We start from the raw sequence: 16,807 nt of genomic DNA on the forward strand, positions 1-16,807 counted from the left end.
TCCAATCGCTTGTATCTTAATAAAGACTGTTATGATGTACTACGAAATGAGGTTTATCTCCTTTTGTCTGCTTGGAATGACATTTGATGATAGTCACATCCAGGTTCACTGCATCCACTATCCAGTCTACTGCCACTAAGTGTATAAAGATTGATGGGCTTCCTCCTTACCTGAGTTTACTTTACATAAGCTGATGTGACCTTTGTGATGAGGGTCCACCACATGGGGTAAGCGGCTGTATTGTCGGGTGCTGGTGACGGGTCTCCCTATTCCCTCTCTATCGCAGATTGAACTACTATTGAACTTTTGTTCCTGGATTGTCCTTTTGGGATTTAAAGCGCTGCACACTTACCACATATATCTTGTTATTGACTTCCTTCAATACTGTGCTAGCTGCTGATATCTTATTGAAACCAACTGATATTAAAGATCTATAGCGCAACAAATTCTTCTTTTTTTTTTTAATGGTATTTTGGACAACAATTTTATCTAAGAGAAATTCCCAAAACCTGGCCAGTGGGGGGTACTTGAGGACCAAGGTGGAGAACCACTGCTGTAGAACTCAACAAATGAAATAAATGATACATGGGCATACTGTAGTTGTATTAAAAACGCCAATAAACAATTTTTATTATGTGCTTTTTATAAGTTGTGATGGGACAACATGTACATGACATCACATCACCCCAAGCAAGGTGATCTGGAACCACTAAAAATTCCCACCTCCCCCTTTTTTAACCTTCTGAACTCCCAACCCACGTGGCATGTCGATCATTTACAATGTCTGGACCATCTGGTCGTGACGTGTCTGCTTGAGTGCCCTGTTACCGCAATGTATATATTAATTTCCTCCCATAGCATCTCTGGTGGAGCCTGAGTCAGTCGTAGGTTCATGGAACCTACTTGAAGGCACGGCAGGAGGTCTACGTATATGCTTTTAATGTCACCAAGTCCCTGCTGAGTGCCATGGCACTGCACTCTGGGTGAAATTTAGAACGGAAATGGAGTAATAGGGAATTAATTATGAATGTGTGATCTTTGCTTTTGTGGATAGTATTAAAACATGTAAAAATCGGTTACCTGTTCTTATACGTATATATATTTAAATAGGTGTGTTTGTATGTGTATTGTGTCTGAATATAAAATTCCCCAAAACACTGCGGCCCGCTCCATACTCATTAACGTCTCTGTACAAAAGGAGCTTCTGTAGAAGTTACGGACTGGAATCTTCTCCAAGTTCTGGAACTCTGACATCTGCATCTGATGGATGTCCCTTATCCCTTCAACTTCTCTTGCAGACCAACTTCTCTTGCAAGTCCAAACACTAAAAGTGATGGGTTGTTCCATCTTTGGTGAACAACATGTCCTTGTTTCGCACTGTCCCACCAGTTCCCTTTTTTTTTGCCAACATGAGGTTCAAACTTCAGCAACTTATCACAAGCAAACCACACGGTCAGACCAAACACAAGTTGAACAGGACAACTTCCTCGGCAGGATACGGGTACCTCAGTCTGATAGTGTGTGTCCTTTTTTGTAGTTTTTAAGGTTTCTTTTTTTTTTTTGGGATTAGGGGGGACGGCTGGTCACGTCTGCTCCCGCTTTTCTCGGTCACACTGCTCCGTTCTCTTGCCGTGGCTTGTGGACGGCAGACTGGGAAGCACTGAGGGATGGTGCCAAGGTGCAGAGGAATCCGGAGAGGAGGGTGAGTCCCAGACCACCCCAGGCACAGAACATGGACCAGCCATACCCGTGGCTGATGTCTTCGGGTAAACCGTATACGGAGCGTGGGTATCGTGACAGCTCGAAATTGATGCCAGCTACACAGGTGCAGAGGGAGATAATGCAGCAAGTTCCTGAAAAGAGAATATAGAAAGGCATGAAACCTTTTTTTCTTTAAAATAAAATTCGAATGCACGGTGATTTTTATGTAAACTGAATTTTGATTGGTTGCTATGGTAACTGTACGTAGCACATTATTACATCCCTTAGCACTGCCATATGTTTAAAAGGCTTTAAAGATGAAATCTTGGCACAAGAAAAACACGCTGCCTGCAATAATGGTTTCCCTGCATATATGGAAGAGACTGCATTACTTACCTGAGCTATGTGCCGAGATATCGCACTGCCTTTGTTTACCGTATATACCCCATACATGCTAAATAGCGTGCATGGATAAATCTCCCCCATGTCAGCTACTGTATATGGATAGTCGGCACCTCTGGCAGCCAAAATACCCAAACAGTGTATGCAGCTGATTGGCAGCAGTCATTGTTCCTGCAACTTTTTTTTTTTCTAGCAGACTTCTTTAAATTCTCAAAGATTAACCACCTGACCTCTGGAAGATTTACCCCTCTTCATGACCAGGCCATTTTTTTGCGATATGGCACTGCGTTTTTTTACCTGACAATTTTGCGGTTGTGCAACGCTGTACCAAAATCAAATTTATGTCCTATTTTTTTCTTGATGTGCAGAGAAAATCTTCACATTAAAGCTGTTGGAGTTGGCTTGATGCACCAGGCTTGGCCCCAGTAGACTTTATTATATATTTGAGGACACTGCCTTTGGGGGGGGGGGTCAGCAGAGGACACTGCATTGGGAGGGGGGGGACAGCAGAGGACACTGCATGGGGGGGGGGAGAGCAGAGGTCACTGCATTGGGGGGAGCAGCAGAGGACACTGCATTTGGGGGGAGGAGCAGCAGAGGACACTGCATGGGGGGGAGCAGCAGAGGACACCGCATTGGGGGGGGGGGGGAGCAGCAGAGGACACCGCATTGGGGGGGGGGGGAGCAGCAGAGGACACCGCATTGGGGGGGGGGGGGGGAGCAGCAGAGGACACTGCATTGGGGGGGGAGCAGCAGAGGACACCGCATTGGGGGGGGAGCAGCAGAGGATTGGGGGGGGGAGCAGCAGAGGACACTGCATTGGGGGGGGGAGCAGCAGATGACACCGCATTGGGGGGGGAGCAGCAGAGGACACCGCATTGGGGGGGGAGCAGCAGAGGACACCGCATTGGGGGGGGGGGGCAGCAGAGGACACCGCATTGGGGGGGGGGAGCAGCAGAGGACACCGCATTGGGGGGGGAGCAGCAGAGGACACCGCATTGGGGGGGGGGAGCAGCAGAGGACACCGCATTGGGGGGGGGAAGCAGCAGAGGACACCGCATTGGGGGGGGGAGCAGCAGAGGACACCGCATTGGGGGGGGGAGCAGCAGAGGACACCGCATTGGGGGGGGAGCAGCAGAGGACACCGCATGGGGGGGGGGGAGCAGCAGAGGACACCGCATTGGGGGGAGCAGCAGAGGACACCGCATTGGGGGGGGAGCAGCAGAGGACACCGCATTGGGGGGGGAGCAGCAGAGGACACCGCATTGGGGGGGGAGCAGCAGAGGACACCGCATTGGGGGGGGAGCAGCAGAGGACACCGCATTGGGGGGGGGGAGCAGCAGAGGACACCGCATGGGGGGGGCAGCAGAGGATACTCCATTGGGGGGGAGCAGCAGAGGACACTCCATTGGGGGGGAGCAGCAGAGGACACCGCATTGGGGGGGAGCAGCAGAGGACACCGCATTGGGGGGGGAGCAGCAGAGGACACCGCATGGGGGGGGGGGAGCAGCAGAGGACACCGCATTGGGGGGGAGCAGCAGAGGACACTCCATTGGGGGGGGAGGAGCAGCAGAGGACACTCCATTGGGGGGGAGCAGCAGAGGACACCGCATTGGGAGGGGGGGAGCAGCAGAGGACACTGCATAGGGGGGAGCAGAAGAGGACACTGCATTGGGAGGGGGGAGCAGCAGAGGACACTGCATAGGGGGGAGCAGCAGAGGACACCGCATTGGGGGGGGGGAGCAGCAGAGGACACCGCATTGGGGGGGGGGAGCAGCAGAGGACACCGCATTGGGGGGGGGGAGCAGCAGAGGACACTGCATAGGGGGGAGCAGAAGAGGACACTGCATTGGGGGGGGGGGCAGCAGAGGACACCGCGTTGGGAAGAGGGGGCAGCAGAGGACACTGCGTTGGGAGGGTTTAAAAAAAAAAAAAAAGAACCAAAACAAAGGGCTGCCCAGTCTATAATGCTTGTGCCTATTTTTTGCGTGAATAGGGACGAGAAGAAAGAATGTGATTCTGTGTGTTGAGTGTAGTCAGGCTTGGGAAGCTTGGCTAAAAAAAAAAAAATGAATAGGGGCTAAGACGGATGGTGTGTTACTGACCAAAGCAGCAGGTGAAAATAAAGAGAAAAAAAAAATTAAAAAAACGAATGCAGCCTACCACATTGGATTCGCTTTAAGGCTAGAGCTATACAGGAGGTTTTTAGTAGCTCAAAGAGGAACTGCAGTCTGCTCACATAATTTGTAATAAAAACATCTTTGCCATTCTGAAGCTTCCCTCCAACCACTTTGCATATTATTTTATATATACTGTGAATCTGTACTTGCCAAATATGCTGCAGAAATCTGTGGGCAGCTGAAGCTGCTGCCTGTTAACTTCCTGGATTTACACAGACACACTTCCAGCTCTGCAGCTCTCATTGGCCCTCTTATGACTCACCCCCCCTCCCTTCCTGGCAAACGCTCACAAGAGTGAGAGAGAGAGCTGTGCATGATGTCATAAGCCTAGGCTTTTTTCCAGACAAGAAAGCGGAAGTGGGCTGTATAAGGTAAACTGGCAGAAAAAAAAATGTTTTACTATCCAAAGTTAAAACAACAAGGGCAGAAGATTTAATGGATGGAAAGATGAAAAAAATGACTGAAGGTCCACTTTAATTATGCCATTAAAATCGCTAGTAATAGATCGCTACACAGCTGGAAGAAATGGGCCTCTATAGAATAAGCTACAGAAGCATGTAATAACATTGAGTAGCAATCAATCAAACACAATTGGAGCATTGTGCAATCACAGAAGAGTCATCGCTGCTACATAATACTTTTGTAGTTTACACTTTAGGGAGCCATTTGTTCGATCTGTGAAGCTACTGTTCGTTACTCTTACAAATGATTGGCTAGTGATTTTGTAAGCAATTTTGGAGGTACCAAAACTTCTATTTTGCTTGGGCCTAACAGTCCATTGTTTTTGCAGGGACTACTTTTCATATTCCCTTCCACTCTGCTAGTCTAGTCTACACACACCTACACACCCTTTAAAGCTAAAGTTTAAGTGGCTGTAAAGGAAAGAAAAATGTTTTGCCTTAATCCATTCTCTGTATAGATCCCGGTTTTAGTTTTTTTTCCCTTCTCCCCACTCCTACAAATTTGGCTGAGAGAAGACAAGCTGCTGTCAATAAAATCATGTGAGGAGGGGGTGGGGCTGAGCTGCACTGTGTGAGTCTATGGCCGCACATAGCCCAGCTCGGGAGCAAGCCCACATGGGAAGAGGAGCGGACAGCTCCAACGGGGAACCCTAATAGAGAAGGTTCTGGGACGCTCTGTGCAAAACTATTGCACAGAGCAGGCAAGTATAACATGTTTTTTTAAAAAACAACCACCTTTACGGGGGGGGGGGGGGGCTGTCCCCATTCGATCATCTTCAGTGCAGCTAAGCCCACAGCACCAGAAGTTCAGCAGCAGGAAGGGGACAGGGCAGATCGACACTGAAGATTTCTACAGACTCATGGGACAAGAAAAGCCAATGTAGCACCAATATTTAAAAAAGGGCCCAAAATACATCCCTGGGAATTACAGACCAGTTAGCCTAACATCAATAGTATGTAAACTCTTGGAGGGGATGATAAGGGACTATATACAAGATTTTAGTAATGAGAACTGTATCATTACCCGTAATCAGCATGGATTCATGAAGAATCGTTCTTGCCAAACCAATCTATTAACCTTCTATGAGGAGGTGAGTTGCCATCTAGATAAAGGAAGGCCCGTAGACGTGGTGTATCTGGATTTTGCAAAAGCATTTGACACAGTTCCCCATAAACGTTTACTGTACAAGATAAGGTCCGTTGGCATGGACCATAGGGTGAGTACATGGATTGAAAACTGGCTACAAGGGCGAGTTCAGAGGGTGGTGATAAATGAGGAGTACTCAGAATGGTCAGGGGTGGGTAGTGGGGTTCCCCAGGGTTCTGTGCTGAGACCAATCCTATTAAAATTTGTTCCTAAATGTCCTGGAGGATGGGATAAACAGTTCAATCTCTGTATTTGCGGACAATACTATGCTAAGCAGGGCAATAACTTCTTCGCAGGATGTGGAAACCTTGCAAAAAAATCTGAACAAATTAATGGGATGGGCAACAACATGGCAAATGAGATTCAATGTAGAAAAATGTAAAATAATGCATTTGGGTGGCAAAAATATGAATGCAATCTATACACTGGGGGGAGAACCTCTGGGGGAATCTAGGATGGAAAAGGACCTGGGGGTCCTAGTAGATGATAGGCTCAGCAATGGCATGCAATGCCAAGCTGCTGCTAACAAAGCAAACAGAATATTGGCATGCATTAAAAAGTGGATTAATTCCAGAGATAAAACAATAATTCTCCCGCTCTACAAGACTCTGGTCCGGCCGCACCTGGAGTATGCTGTCCAGTTCTGGGCACCAGTCCTCAGGAAGGATGTACTGGAAATGGAGCGAGTACAAAGAAGGGCAACAAAGCTAATAAAGGGTCTGGAGGATATTAGTTATGAGGAAAGGTTGCGAGCACTGAACTTATTCTCTCTGGAGAAGAGACGCTTGAGAGGGAATATGATTTCAATATACAAATACAGTACTGCTGACCCCACAATAGGGATACAACTTTTTCGCGGAAGGGAGTTTAACAAGACATGTGGCCACTCATTAAACGTAGAAGAAAAGAGGTTTAACCTTAAACTACGTAGAGGGTTCTTTACTGTAAGAGCGGCAAGGATGTGGGATTCCCTTCCACAGGCAGGGGTCTCAGCGGGGGGCATTGATAGTTTCAAGAAACTATTAGATAAGCACCTGAACGACCACAACATACAGGGATATACAATGTAATACTGACATATCACACGCATAGGTTGGACTTGATGGACTTGTGTCTTTTTTTCAACCTCACCTACTATGTAACTATGTAACTATGTAACATACTTCATTATGGCTAAAGCGGTTTTGTTCTTTTTCTCTTTTAAAGAGTTACTAAACCCTCTGTTTATATAAAAAAAAAAAAAAACAACATGTTTTACTTACCTCCTCTCTGCAGTTGGTTTTGCAGAAAATCCTCCTCTTCTGGGGTCCCTCAGTGGCGCTGGTGGCTCCTCCTCTTCTTGAGTTCCCCGCCGGAGAAGCGCTCTCCTTCGGGACACCTGTGCGGGTGTTCTCCCGTGTCCTGCTGTTACGTCTATTGACACAGACAGCAGGACTCGGCCCCACCCCCCACGTTATTGGATTTGATTGACAGGAGCGCAGCCATTGGCTCCCGCTGCTGTCAATCTATGCAATAAGGCGTCCCCGGGGCGAGAAAGAACAAGTTCAGGTAAGAAAAATGGGGGTCTGGGGGGCTGCTGCATGACAGAAGGTTTTTCACCTTATTTTTTTTTTTTCCCAAATATAACTTTTATTAACACCCACAACGGGCAAAATCAGGTCAATACAACAGAAAGAAAACAATATAACATACAGATTACAACTGCAATATAACCTTATTCGTCTATATCTGGTGGTGCAGATCAGTATAGTTATTTATAGGGCCAGTCCCCGACCGGCGCCGCCCCTTGCTATCTACTAGGAGAGGTATATAAAAGGAATTCAGGTAGCAAACCTGACGTCGCTCGTTTCCTTTTTCCTATTTCTAATCAATTAACAAAAACAAAACAAACAGACAAACAAAAAAAAAAAAAGGCGTATAAAAAATAATATTCATACATGACTCTCCTGTCCAAGGAGGGCTACTCCCTCCATAGACAGGATGAACTGTTTCCAGACACTCCAAATCATGGAGTACTTGTCCAGTTGGTTTCGCTCAACCGCCAGCAGGTCCTCCATTCTACTGATGTCTATCACCTTACGCAGCCAATCGGCCGCCGTTGGTGGTGATTGTTTTTTCCAGTAAAGTGGGATGCAGGACTTTGCAGCATTGAGGAGGTGCCCCAAGATTGATTTTTGATAGCATTTGGCAGGGATATTAGAAACATGCCGTAAGAAAAATGCCGGATCACCAGGTATATTATATTCCGTAAACTTTTGAGTCACTTCCCGGACTGTCGTCCAGAAGTTAGTCAATTTGGGGCATGACCAGAATATGTGAAGTAATGTACCTCTGTCTCCCAGGCATCTCCAGCAAAGGTCAGTAGTATCAGGATAGTATTGGTGCAAGAGGTGGGGAGTGAAATACCATCTCGTCAATAGTTTGTAATTAGATTCTTGTATTTTTGTACAAACTGAGGTCTTCAAGAGCAAATCTAAATATATTCTGAATTTGAGCCAGTGTAAATTTCCGTTGTGGGTCCTGTTCCCATTTATCTAAGAACGGCAGATATGGTAGGGTTGCCGGGCAGTTCAGCTTAGAGTATGTTTTGGATAGAACCTGTGTTATATTGCCTTCGTCAGAGCAATATTCTTCAAACGTCGTCAAGGGGCGGGCGAAATTACGGGGATTAGGTATAGTATCCAAAAAATGTCGTAGCTGGAGTGCTGACCAAAAGGTCAATTTAAAGGGACCCTCCTCCTTTGACATTAAATCCTTGATGGAGGGCCATCTACCATTCATTAGAAAGTGGGATGCTTGGGTTATGCCGGACCGGCGTAATATGCCGAACGTATGGGGGCAGAGGCCAGGAGAAAATTGTGGGTTCCCTAGAATGGGAAATAACGGAGAGTCCAAAGATGAAAGGGAATGTTGTTTAATAGCTACCGAACCTATACAAAGCGTCGTCCCTATTAGGGGGTGGCTTTTCAATAGTGGTTGGAGATGGTCATAGCACCACAGGGCCCTTGGGAGTGGAATACGTGTTTGGGCCTGTTCTATCAGAGCCCATAGTTTAGATCGGCCATGACGGCACCAATCTACAATTCTACCTACGTGGATTGCCTGATAATATGCTCGGATATCCGGGAAAGCTAGCCCACCATGTTGCTTAGGTAGAGTCATTAAATGAAAAGAAAGTCGTGGCTTCTTATACACCCACACAAACTTGATAAAAAGTGCGTTAACTTGTTTAAAGTAAGATATAGGGATCCTAATTGGTAAGGCTTGGAGTAAATACAGAAATTTAGGTAGAATACTCATTTTTAATAAGTTAATTCTGCCAAACCACGAGTGCAGGCCCCTATTCCAGGTCTCTAAAAGCGTGAGGGTTTTGGACAACAGTGATGGAAAATTAAGTTCAAATATGCGTGACGTCTCCGTCGGGAGATAGGTACCTAGATATTGCAAAGCTGTCGCTATCCATTTAAATTTGAAACTAGACTTAAATGTAGACAGCACGGGAAGAAGTATCCCTATCCCCATAGCTTCTGATTTATGAAAATTAATTTCCAGGTTGGAAAGAAATCCATAGATCTCGAATTCACGTAATAGATTAGGGAGTGAAATAGCGGGATTTGTCAATGAAAAGAGCATATCATCCGCATAGGTCGAAATTTTGTACTGATCACCTCCGATACTTATGCCCTGAATGTCCGGGTTCAGACTAATTCTATTTAGAAATGGTTCTAAGGGCAGGACAAATAGCAAGGGGGAAAGCGGACATCCCTGTCTGGTGCCATTTAGTATAGAAAAGGGATCAGAAAGGACCCCATTTACTTTAACCTGAGCCGTAGGTTGTGAGTAAATTGTAGTAATCCATTGAATAATGGTATCTCCTAGGCCCAGATGTCGAAGAACCGTGAACATATATTGCCAGTTCACCCGATCGAACGCTTTCTCAGCGTCCGTACTAAGAAATACGCATGGTGTGAGGGAGGTTCTAGCTACATGTAGCAAATTTAGGACTTTGGTCGTATTATCCCTTGCTTCCCTAGTAGGGACAAAGCCTACTTGATCTAGATGCACCAAGTCTGGTAGTTGAGTTGCTAGACGAGTCGCCAAAATTTTAGTGAACAGTTTAAGATCAGCGTTTAGAAGAAAGATTGGCCTATAACTGCCACATAGGGTCGGGTCCTTGCCCTCCCTCGGGATATACGGATATATATGCATCTCTAGGAAGGGCCTCGTCATTGCCCAAGTCATTAAACAGATCTACCATAAAGGGTCCTAGTGTAGGAAGCAGGGTTCTATAGTATTGCAGGGTGAGGCCATCCGGGCCGGGGGCCTTTCCCGGTTTTGTAGAGTTTACTGCTATTGTCAGTTCCTCTAAACTTATCGGTTTGTCTAGTTCCGCTTTGATTTCAGGTGTAATAGTGGGCATCTGAGCTGCTTGCACATATTCATCCATCAGTGATTGGGAGTTTGTAGCAGGTGGTATGTTATAGAGGGATGCGTAAAAATCTCGAAAAGCCTCCGAAATCTCCAATGGCAAAGCTATTTTCTGGGCTTTTGAGGGCATAATATGTGGTATGTATGATCAGTGGCGTAGCGTGGGGGGTGCGAGGGGGGCGTAGGCCCCGGGCGCAACATTTGGGGGGGCGAAATCCTGCTCCAGTATGTGTCACCCTCTCTCAATACAGCTAAATTCTATGTTCTGTGACCCTGCGCTCCGGCCGCCATATTAATTCTCAGGCCGGCCCCTGGCGCCCTGTGATTGGGCGAAAGGGGTCATGTGCGGCAGGTGGGGCTGGCCTGTCCTCAATCGCGGGGGAGCGGGGCTGGCCTTCGTTGTGGCCGCCGTCTTCTCCTGCTCCTCCTCTCCGGCCCGGGTCACCAATCATGTCGGCCGTCACGGAAGGCAGTCTGTGGCCGCTGTCTTCTCCTCCTCCTCCTCTCCGGCCCGGGTCACTGATCATCATGTCCCTGTCGGCCGTCGCGGCAGGCAGTCTGTGGCCGCTGTCTTCTCCTCCTCTCATCTCCTCTCCTCCGGCCTGGGTCCCTGATCATCATGTCCCCGCCAGGGCAGGCAGTGTGACAGTTGGTGGCGCAGAGGCAGAGCAGATGGAAGAAAAAAAAGGTAAGAGACTCACTACTCGGCGGGGGGGGGGGGAGTAGATATGGTCTGGGGAGAGGGAGCAGCCAGAAAGTTGTGTAATGTATAGTGTTGTGGGTAGTGTATAGTGTATTGGTCTGTGGGTAGAGTGTTGTGTAGCAGTCAGTATGTAGTGTATTGAGTAGTAGTGGTCTGTGGGTAGTGTATTGTGTAGTGGTCAGTGTGGTGTGTAGTGTAGTGTGGTCAGCGTGTAGTGTAGTGTGGTCAATGTGTAGTGTAGTGTGGTCAATGTGTAGTGTAGTGTGGTCAATGTGTAGTGTAGTGGTCAGTGTGGTGTGTAGTGGTCAGTGTGGTGTGTAGTGGTGTGTAGTGGTTAGTGGTGGTCAGTGTGTGGTGTAGTGGTCAGTGTGGTGGTGTGTGGTTAGTGGTGGTCAGTGTGTGGTGTACTGTAGTGGTCAGTGTGTAGTGTGGTGGTGTGTGGTTAGTGGTGGTCAGTGTGTAGTGGTCAGTGTGGTGTGTAGTGGTCAGTGTGGTGTGTAGTGGTCAGTGTGGTGTGTAGTGGTTAGTGGTGGTCAGTGTGTAGTGGTCAGTGTGTAGTGTAATGTAGTGGTCAGTGCGTAGTGGTCAGTGTGTAGTGGTGTGGTCAGTGTGGTGTGTGGTCAGTGTGTAGTGGTCAGTGGTGTGTAGTGGTCAGTGGTGTGTAGTGGTCAGTGGTGTGTAGTGGTCAGTGGTGTGTAGTGGTCAGTGTGTAGTGGTTAGTGGTGTGTAGTGGTCAGTGTGTAGTGGTTAGTGGTGTGTAGTGTAGTGGTCAGTGGATAGCGTAGTGTATTGTGTACTAGCATAGTGTAGTGGTCAGTATAGGAATCAGGTAGGTCAGTGTGTGGTGTTTAGTGTAGTGGTCAGCGTGGTGTGTAGTGGTCAGTGTGTAGTGTAGTGGTCAGTGTGTAGTGTAGTGGTTAGTGGTGTGTAGTGGTTAGTGGTGGTCAGTGTGTGGTGTAGTTGTAGTGGTCAGTTTGTAGTGGTCAGTGGGTAGTGTGGTGGTGTGTGGTTAGTGGTGGTCAGTGTGTGGTGTAGTGTAGTGGTCAGTTTGTAGTGGTCAGTGTGTAGTGTGGTGGTGTGTGGTTAGTGGTGGTCAGTGTGTAGTGGTCAGTGTGGTGTGTAGTGGTCAGTGTTGTGTGTAGTGGTCAGTGCGGTGTGTAGTGGTCAGTGTGGTGTGTAGTGGTCAGTGTGGTGTGTAGTGGTCAGTGTGGTGTGTAGTGGTTAGTGGTGGTCAGTGTGTAGTGGTCAGTGTGTGGTGTAGTGTAGTGGTCAGTGTGTAGTGTAGTGGTCAGTGTGTAGTGGTGTGTAGTGTGGTCAGTGTGGTGTAGTGGTAAGTGTGGTGTGTGGTCAGTGTGTAGTGGTCAGTGTGTAGTGGTCAGTGTGTAGTGGTCAGTGTGTAGTGGTCAGTGTGTAGTGGTCAGTGTGTAGTGGTCAGTGTGGTGTGGTCAGTGTGGTGTGGTCAGTGTGGTGTGGTCAGTGTGGTGTGGTCGGTGTGGTGTGGTGTGGTCGGTGTGTAGTGGTCGATGTGTAGTGGTCAGTGTGTAGTGTGGTCAGTGTGTAGTGTGGTCAGTGTGTAGTGTGGTCAATGTGTAGTGTGGTCAATGTGTAGTGTGGTCAATGTGTAGTGTGGTCAATGTGTAGTGGTGTGTAGTGGTCAGTGTGTAGTGGTCAGTGTGTAGTGGTTAGTGGTGTGTAGTGGTCAGTGGTGTGTAGTGGTCAGTGTGTAGTGGTCAGTGTGTAGCGTGGTCAATGTGTAGTGGTGTGTAGTGGTCAGTGTGTAGTGGTCAGTGGTGTGTAGTGGTCAGTGGTGTGTAGTGGTCAGTGGTGTGTAGTGGTCAGTGTGTAGTGGTCAGTGTGTAGTGGTTAGTGGTGTGTGGTGTCTAGTGTAGTGGTCAGTGGATAGTGTAGTGTATTGTGTAGTAGTATAGTGTAGTGGTCAGTATAGGAATCAGGTAGGTCAGTGTGTGGTGTTTAGTGTAGTGGTCAGTGTGGTGTGTAGTGGTCAGTGGATAGTGTATTGTGTAGTGGGTAGTGTACTAGTATAGTGTAGTGGTCAGTATAGGAATCAGGTAGGTTGGTGTGGTGTGTAGTGTAGTGGTCAGTGTATAGTGGATTGTGTACTGGATTGTATAGTGTAGTGGTCAGTGTGTAGTGTAGTGGTCGATGTAGGAATCGTGTAGGTTGGTGGGATGTGTAGTGGTCAGTATAGGAATCAGGTAGGTCAGTGTGTAGTGTAGTGGTCCATGTAGGAATCGGGTAGGTCAGTGTAAGGGTCAGAATGAGATAGGTCAGTGTATTGTGTAGTAGTATAGTGTAGTGGTCAGTATAGGAATCAGATTAGTGGTCAGGTAGGTCAGTATTATTGTAGGAAGGGAAGGGACTCAGGGAGTGCGAATTGTCCGCAGGTTAGGGGGCGCAAATTACTTGCCTTGCCCCGGGCGCTGACAACCCACGCTACGCCACTGTGTATGATTGGAGTTTTTGTTCCTTAATTGACCTAGCTAATATTTTCCCACACTTATCCCCGTATGTGTAACTGGTTTTCCTGCATTTCTGCAATGCCGCCTTGGCTCTATATTGTAGAAGGTCATTGATTTGTGCCCCAATTTCAGCTAGGTTTTTCCCCTTAATGCATAGGATGCATTAAGGTTAAAAAAACCTGAGGGTTTACAACGCCTTTAACTAAGCTTCACCTTTAATTACTTACATGAGAAAGACTTAAGCTCCCTTAGCAGTAGTACAAAGGGTGCAATCCTAAAGCCAATCTATATGAACATCCTATTTACCACATCCTACATGTACCACTGGTCTGGTGCAATGTATTCTAGAAGTTGTAATAGGTGTATGATGGTGTAAGTGGTGATGGAGGAGTCAGTCTGTACAATACTCCGCCTAATGAACAAAGGAATTATGGAAAATCTTTTAAAAATTGAGTGGCAGTTAGATTTCTATATTCTCAATGAATTTATCATTAACACCCCTTCGACTAATTCATGTTAGTTAAACTGTCTGCCCAGACCTGAGCTTTAAAGTGTATCCAAAGTCAAAACACTTTTTTTATTAGTTTTACATAAGTGGTGAAAGGTTAGACCTCCCATTCTCAATCAGGCTTCTGTGGAGCAGTAGGGTTCCTCCAGAGTTTGCTAGGGGTTCCCTGAGCTGTGGCTGACTGACCTCCCATTAAAGGGTGTCTCTATAGTTCCGGGGCCAATGCCAATTGGCAGTGCCATGACACCAGTGATCTATTTAGCTGTCGTAGGGGTGGCATTTAGGCCTGAAGTACACTGGGTGTTTAGCTCCTGTGCCTGCGTTCTGGGCATTTGTCTCAAGTCCTGGACACCTATGGCCCGAAAACATTAGTACCATTCAGTACAGCATCCAGCTGCTGCATTAAAATTCCATAGAATTTTATAGGCTGCTGTGCCTAAGGCCCAAAATATATGGGATCTCAGACAAGGGTTGTTGATGGTACTGACTTGCACTGTGTTGGGTGGACTCCATCTCTTCTCCCTCTAAGGGCTTGTTCACACTTGACTACATTTCTAATGCTTAACAAATGTTCCTATAGCTTTAGTATGGGCATTAGACTGGCATTTTAAAGCCCTTATGAAGAGTTAAAAAATGCTCCCCAAACACTATGTGCAGTTTTGAAGCGTTTGATGAGCGCTAAAGTGGTTGTAAACCTTTTACAACCAATTTTTACTACAGGTAAGCCTATAATAAGGCTTACCTGTAGTTACCGTGGATATCTCCTAAACCTGCACGGTTTAGGAGATATCCCCTGTATCAGCATGTGCCGACGTCATCTGCACATGCGCACTGAGCAACGGCTCGTTCGTGCCGTTGCTTCAGCTGACGTGACATTACCGGCGGCTCCCGCGGGCATGTGCGGAAGTGACGCCATCGCGGCTCCAGCCAATCACAGCGCCGGAGCCCGCGATACCCGTAAATAACTCAGAGAGTCATGTCGCCAAATAGAACAGTGCGCCGGGACCGCTGCGGGGGCTTTGATCTAAAGTATGTCATAATGAGCTAGTATGCTAAGCATACTAGCTCATTATGCCTTTGTCTTGCAGGTTTTTTTTTTTTGCGTGGGTTTACAAACACTTTAAGGCACGTTAAAACCACTCCTCAAACGCCTATTCCATTACAGGAAATAAACTAATCGTAATGCCCCGCAACTGCCTGCCAGAGCACTTGCAAAGAGTTACCATAGACTTGTAAATCAAAAGAAAAGAGAAGCGCCTCTAAATGCAGACTGTGTGAGGGGTTTATTGGACATCACAATAACAAGGGGCAATAGAGCAGGATAAAAAAAAAAGGGTCGTCATGCAGGGAATCCGGGATGTCAGTGCTGGATGTCCATGAAAGGACCACCAGAGTCCACTGCCGCGTGTGGAGGCCGGGCGGAAGTATTCCGGGAGAAACTGATCAGCCCTGATGGTGCCGGAACGCAGTGCGGTCCGCAGCGTTTAGGAGCGACGTCACCGGAGCAGGGACTTGAGAGGGAGGCGTTGAAAGGCTTCATAAACACCTCCTGACAAAACATGAAGCATTGCTTCAAATTTGAAGCCTCATGTTGAGAGAGTGTGAACAGTACTGTGTTCTGCTACATAGTTACATAGTAGGTGAGGTCGAAAAAAGACACAAGTCCATCAAGTCCAACTTTTGTGTGCGATTATATGTCAGTATTACATGCAGACACAATGTTTCAAAAAATCTAAAAATAGACTATAATGACACATTAAAACAGCGCTAATGTTGAGCTATCATCCAATAGACACGTGGCCAACTACACATGCATAAGGAAATCCATTATAGGAACGTCCTTAAAGAAAAAGTCCCTTAAAGAAATAAGTGATGCAGAGTTCAGGGTGTACTTCAAACAGGTCATCAGTTGATAATAAGAGAATTCTTAACGTGCACCTTCCACCGATCACTCAGGATTCCACCCAGTGTAGACACACTCCCCCTAGGGGGTTAAACTCACCAGAGTTGGAAAATAATAAAGCATTCAGAATAATCCAAGTCAGCAAATTGAAGTTGACATCACTCATAAGGGATCAGGGATGTTCAGGGCAACTGGTCAATATTAAAAACTTCTTCATCATATACTGAGTATAGGCGTCAAAATCTTCTCTGTAAGATACCTTTACTTAAGCATATAACCCAGCACACCATCCAGCAATGGACATTTTCACACACAGCAGCTGTTTGAGTAGGAATGAGAGACACAGGAGCATGCTGTGTGTGAAAATGTCCATTGCTGGATGGTGTGCTGGGTTATATGCTTAAGTAAAGGTATCTTACAGAGAAGATTTTGACGCCTATACTCAGTATATGATGAAGAAGTTTTTAATATTGACCAGTTGCCCTGAACATCCCTGATCCCTTATGAGTGATGTCAACTTCAATTTGCTGACTTGGATTATTCTGAATGCTTTATTATTTTCCAACTCTGGTGAGTTTAACCCCCTAGGGGGAGTGTGTCTACACTGGGTGGAATCCTGAGTGATCGGTGGAAGGTGCACGTTAAGAATTCTCTTATTATCAACTGATGACCTGTTTGAAGTACACCCTGAACTCTGCATCACTTATTTCTTTAAGGGACTTTTTCTTTAAGGACGTTCCTATAATGGATTTCCTTATGCATGTGTAGTTGGCCACGTGTCTATTGGATGATAGCTCAACATTAGCGCTGTTTTAATGTGTCATTATAGTCTATTTTTAGATTTTTTGAAACATTGTGTCTGCATGTGATCTTTTTTGTTTAAACAGCTGCTCT

General features: G+C 46.7%; 1 protein-coding gene across 1 annotated transcript in view; it reads right to left on the reverse strand.

Moving 5' to 3' along the window:
* Positions 1–600: 600 nt before the first annotated feature.
* The window catches only part of LOC141112023 (transmembrane protein 178B), a 127,110-nt gene continuing 110,903 nt past the window's right edge, over positions 601–16,807 (reverse strand). The window contains exon 4 of the mRNA XM_073604355.1: positions 601–1,853. Coding sequence (XP_073460456.1) covers positions 1,609–1,853 — 245 coding nt within the window. The 3' untranslated portion in view covers positions 601–1,608. The remainder of the gene's footprint in view (positions 1,854–16,807) is intronic.

The sequence above is a fragment of the Aquarana catesbeiana genome, linkage group LG11, assembly GCF_042186555.1.
Source record: "Aquarana catesbeiana isolate 2022-GZ linkage group LG11, ASM4218655v1, whole genome shotgun sequence".
Lineage (NCBI taxonomy): Eukaryota > Metazoa > Chordata > Amphibia > Anura > Ranidae > Aquarana > Aquarana catesbeiana.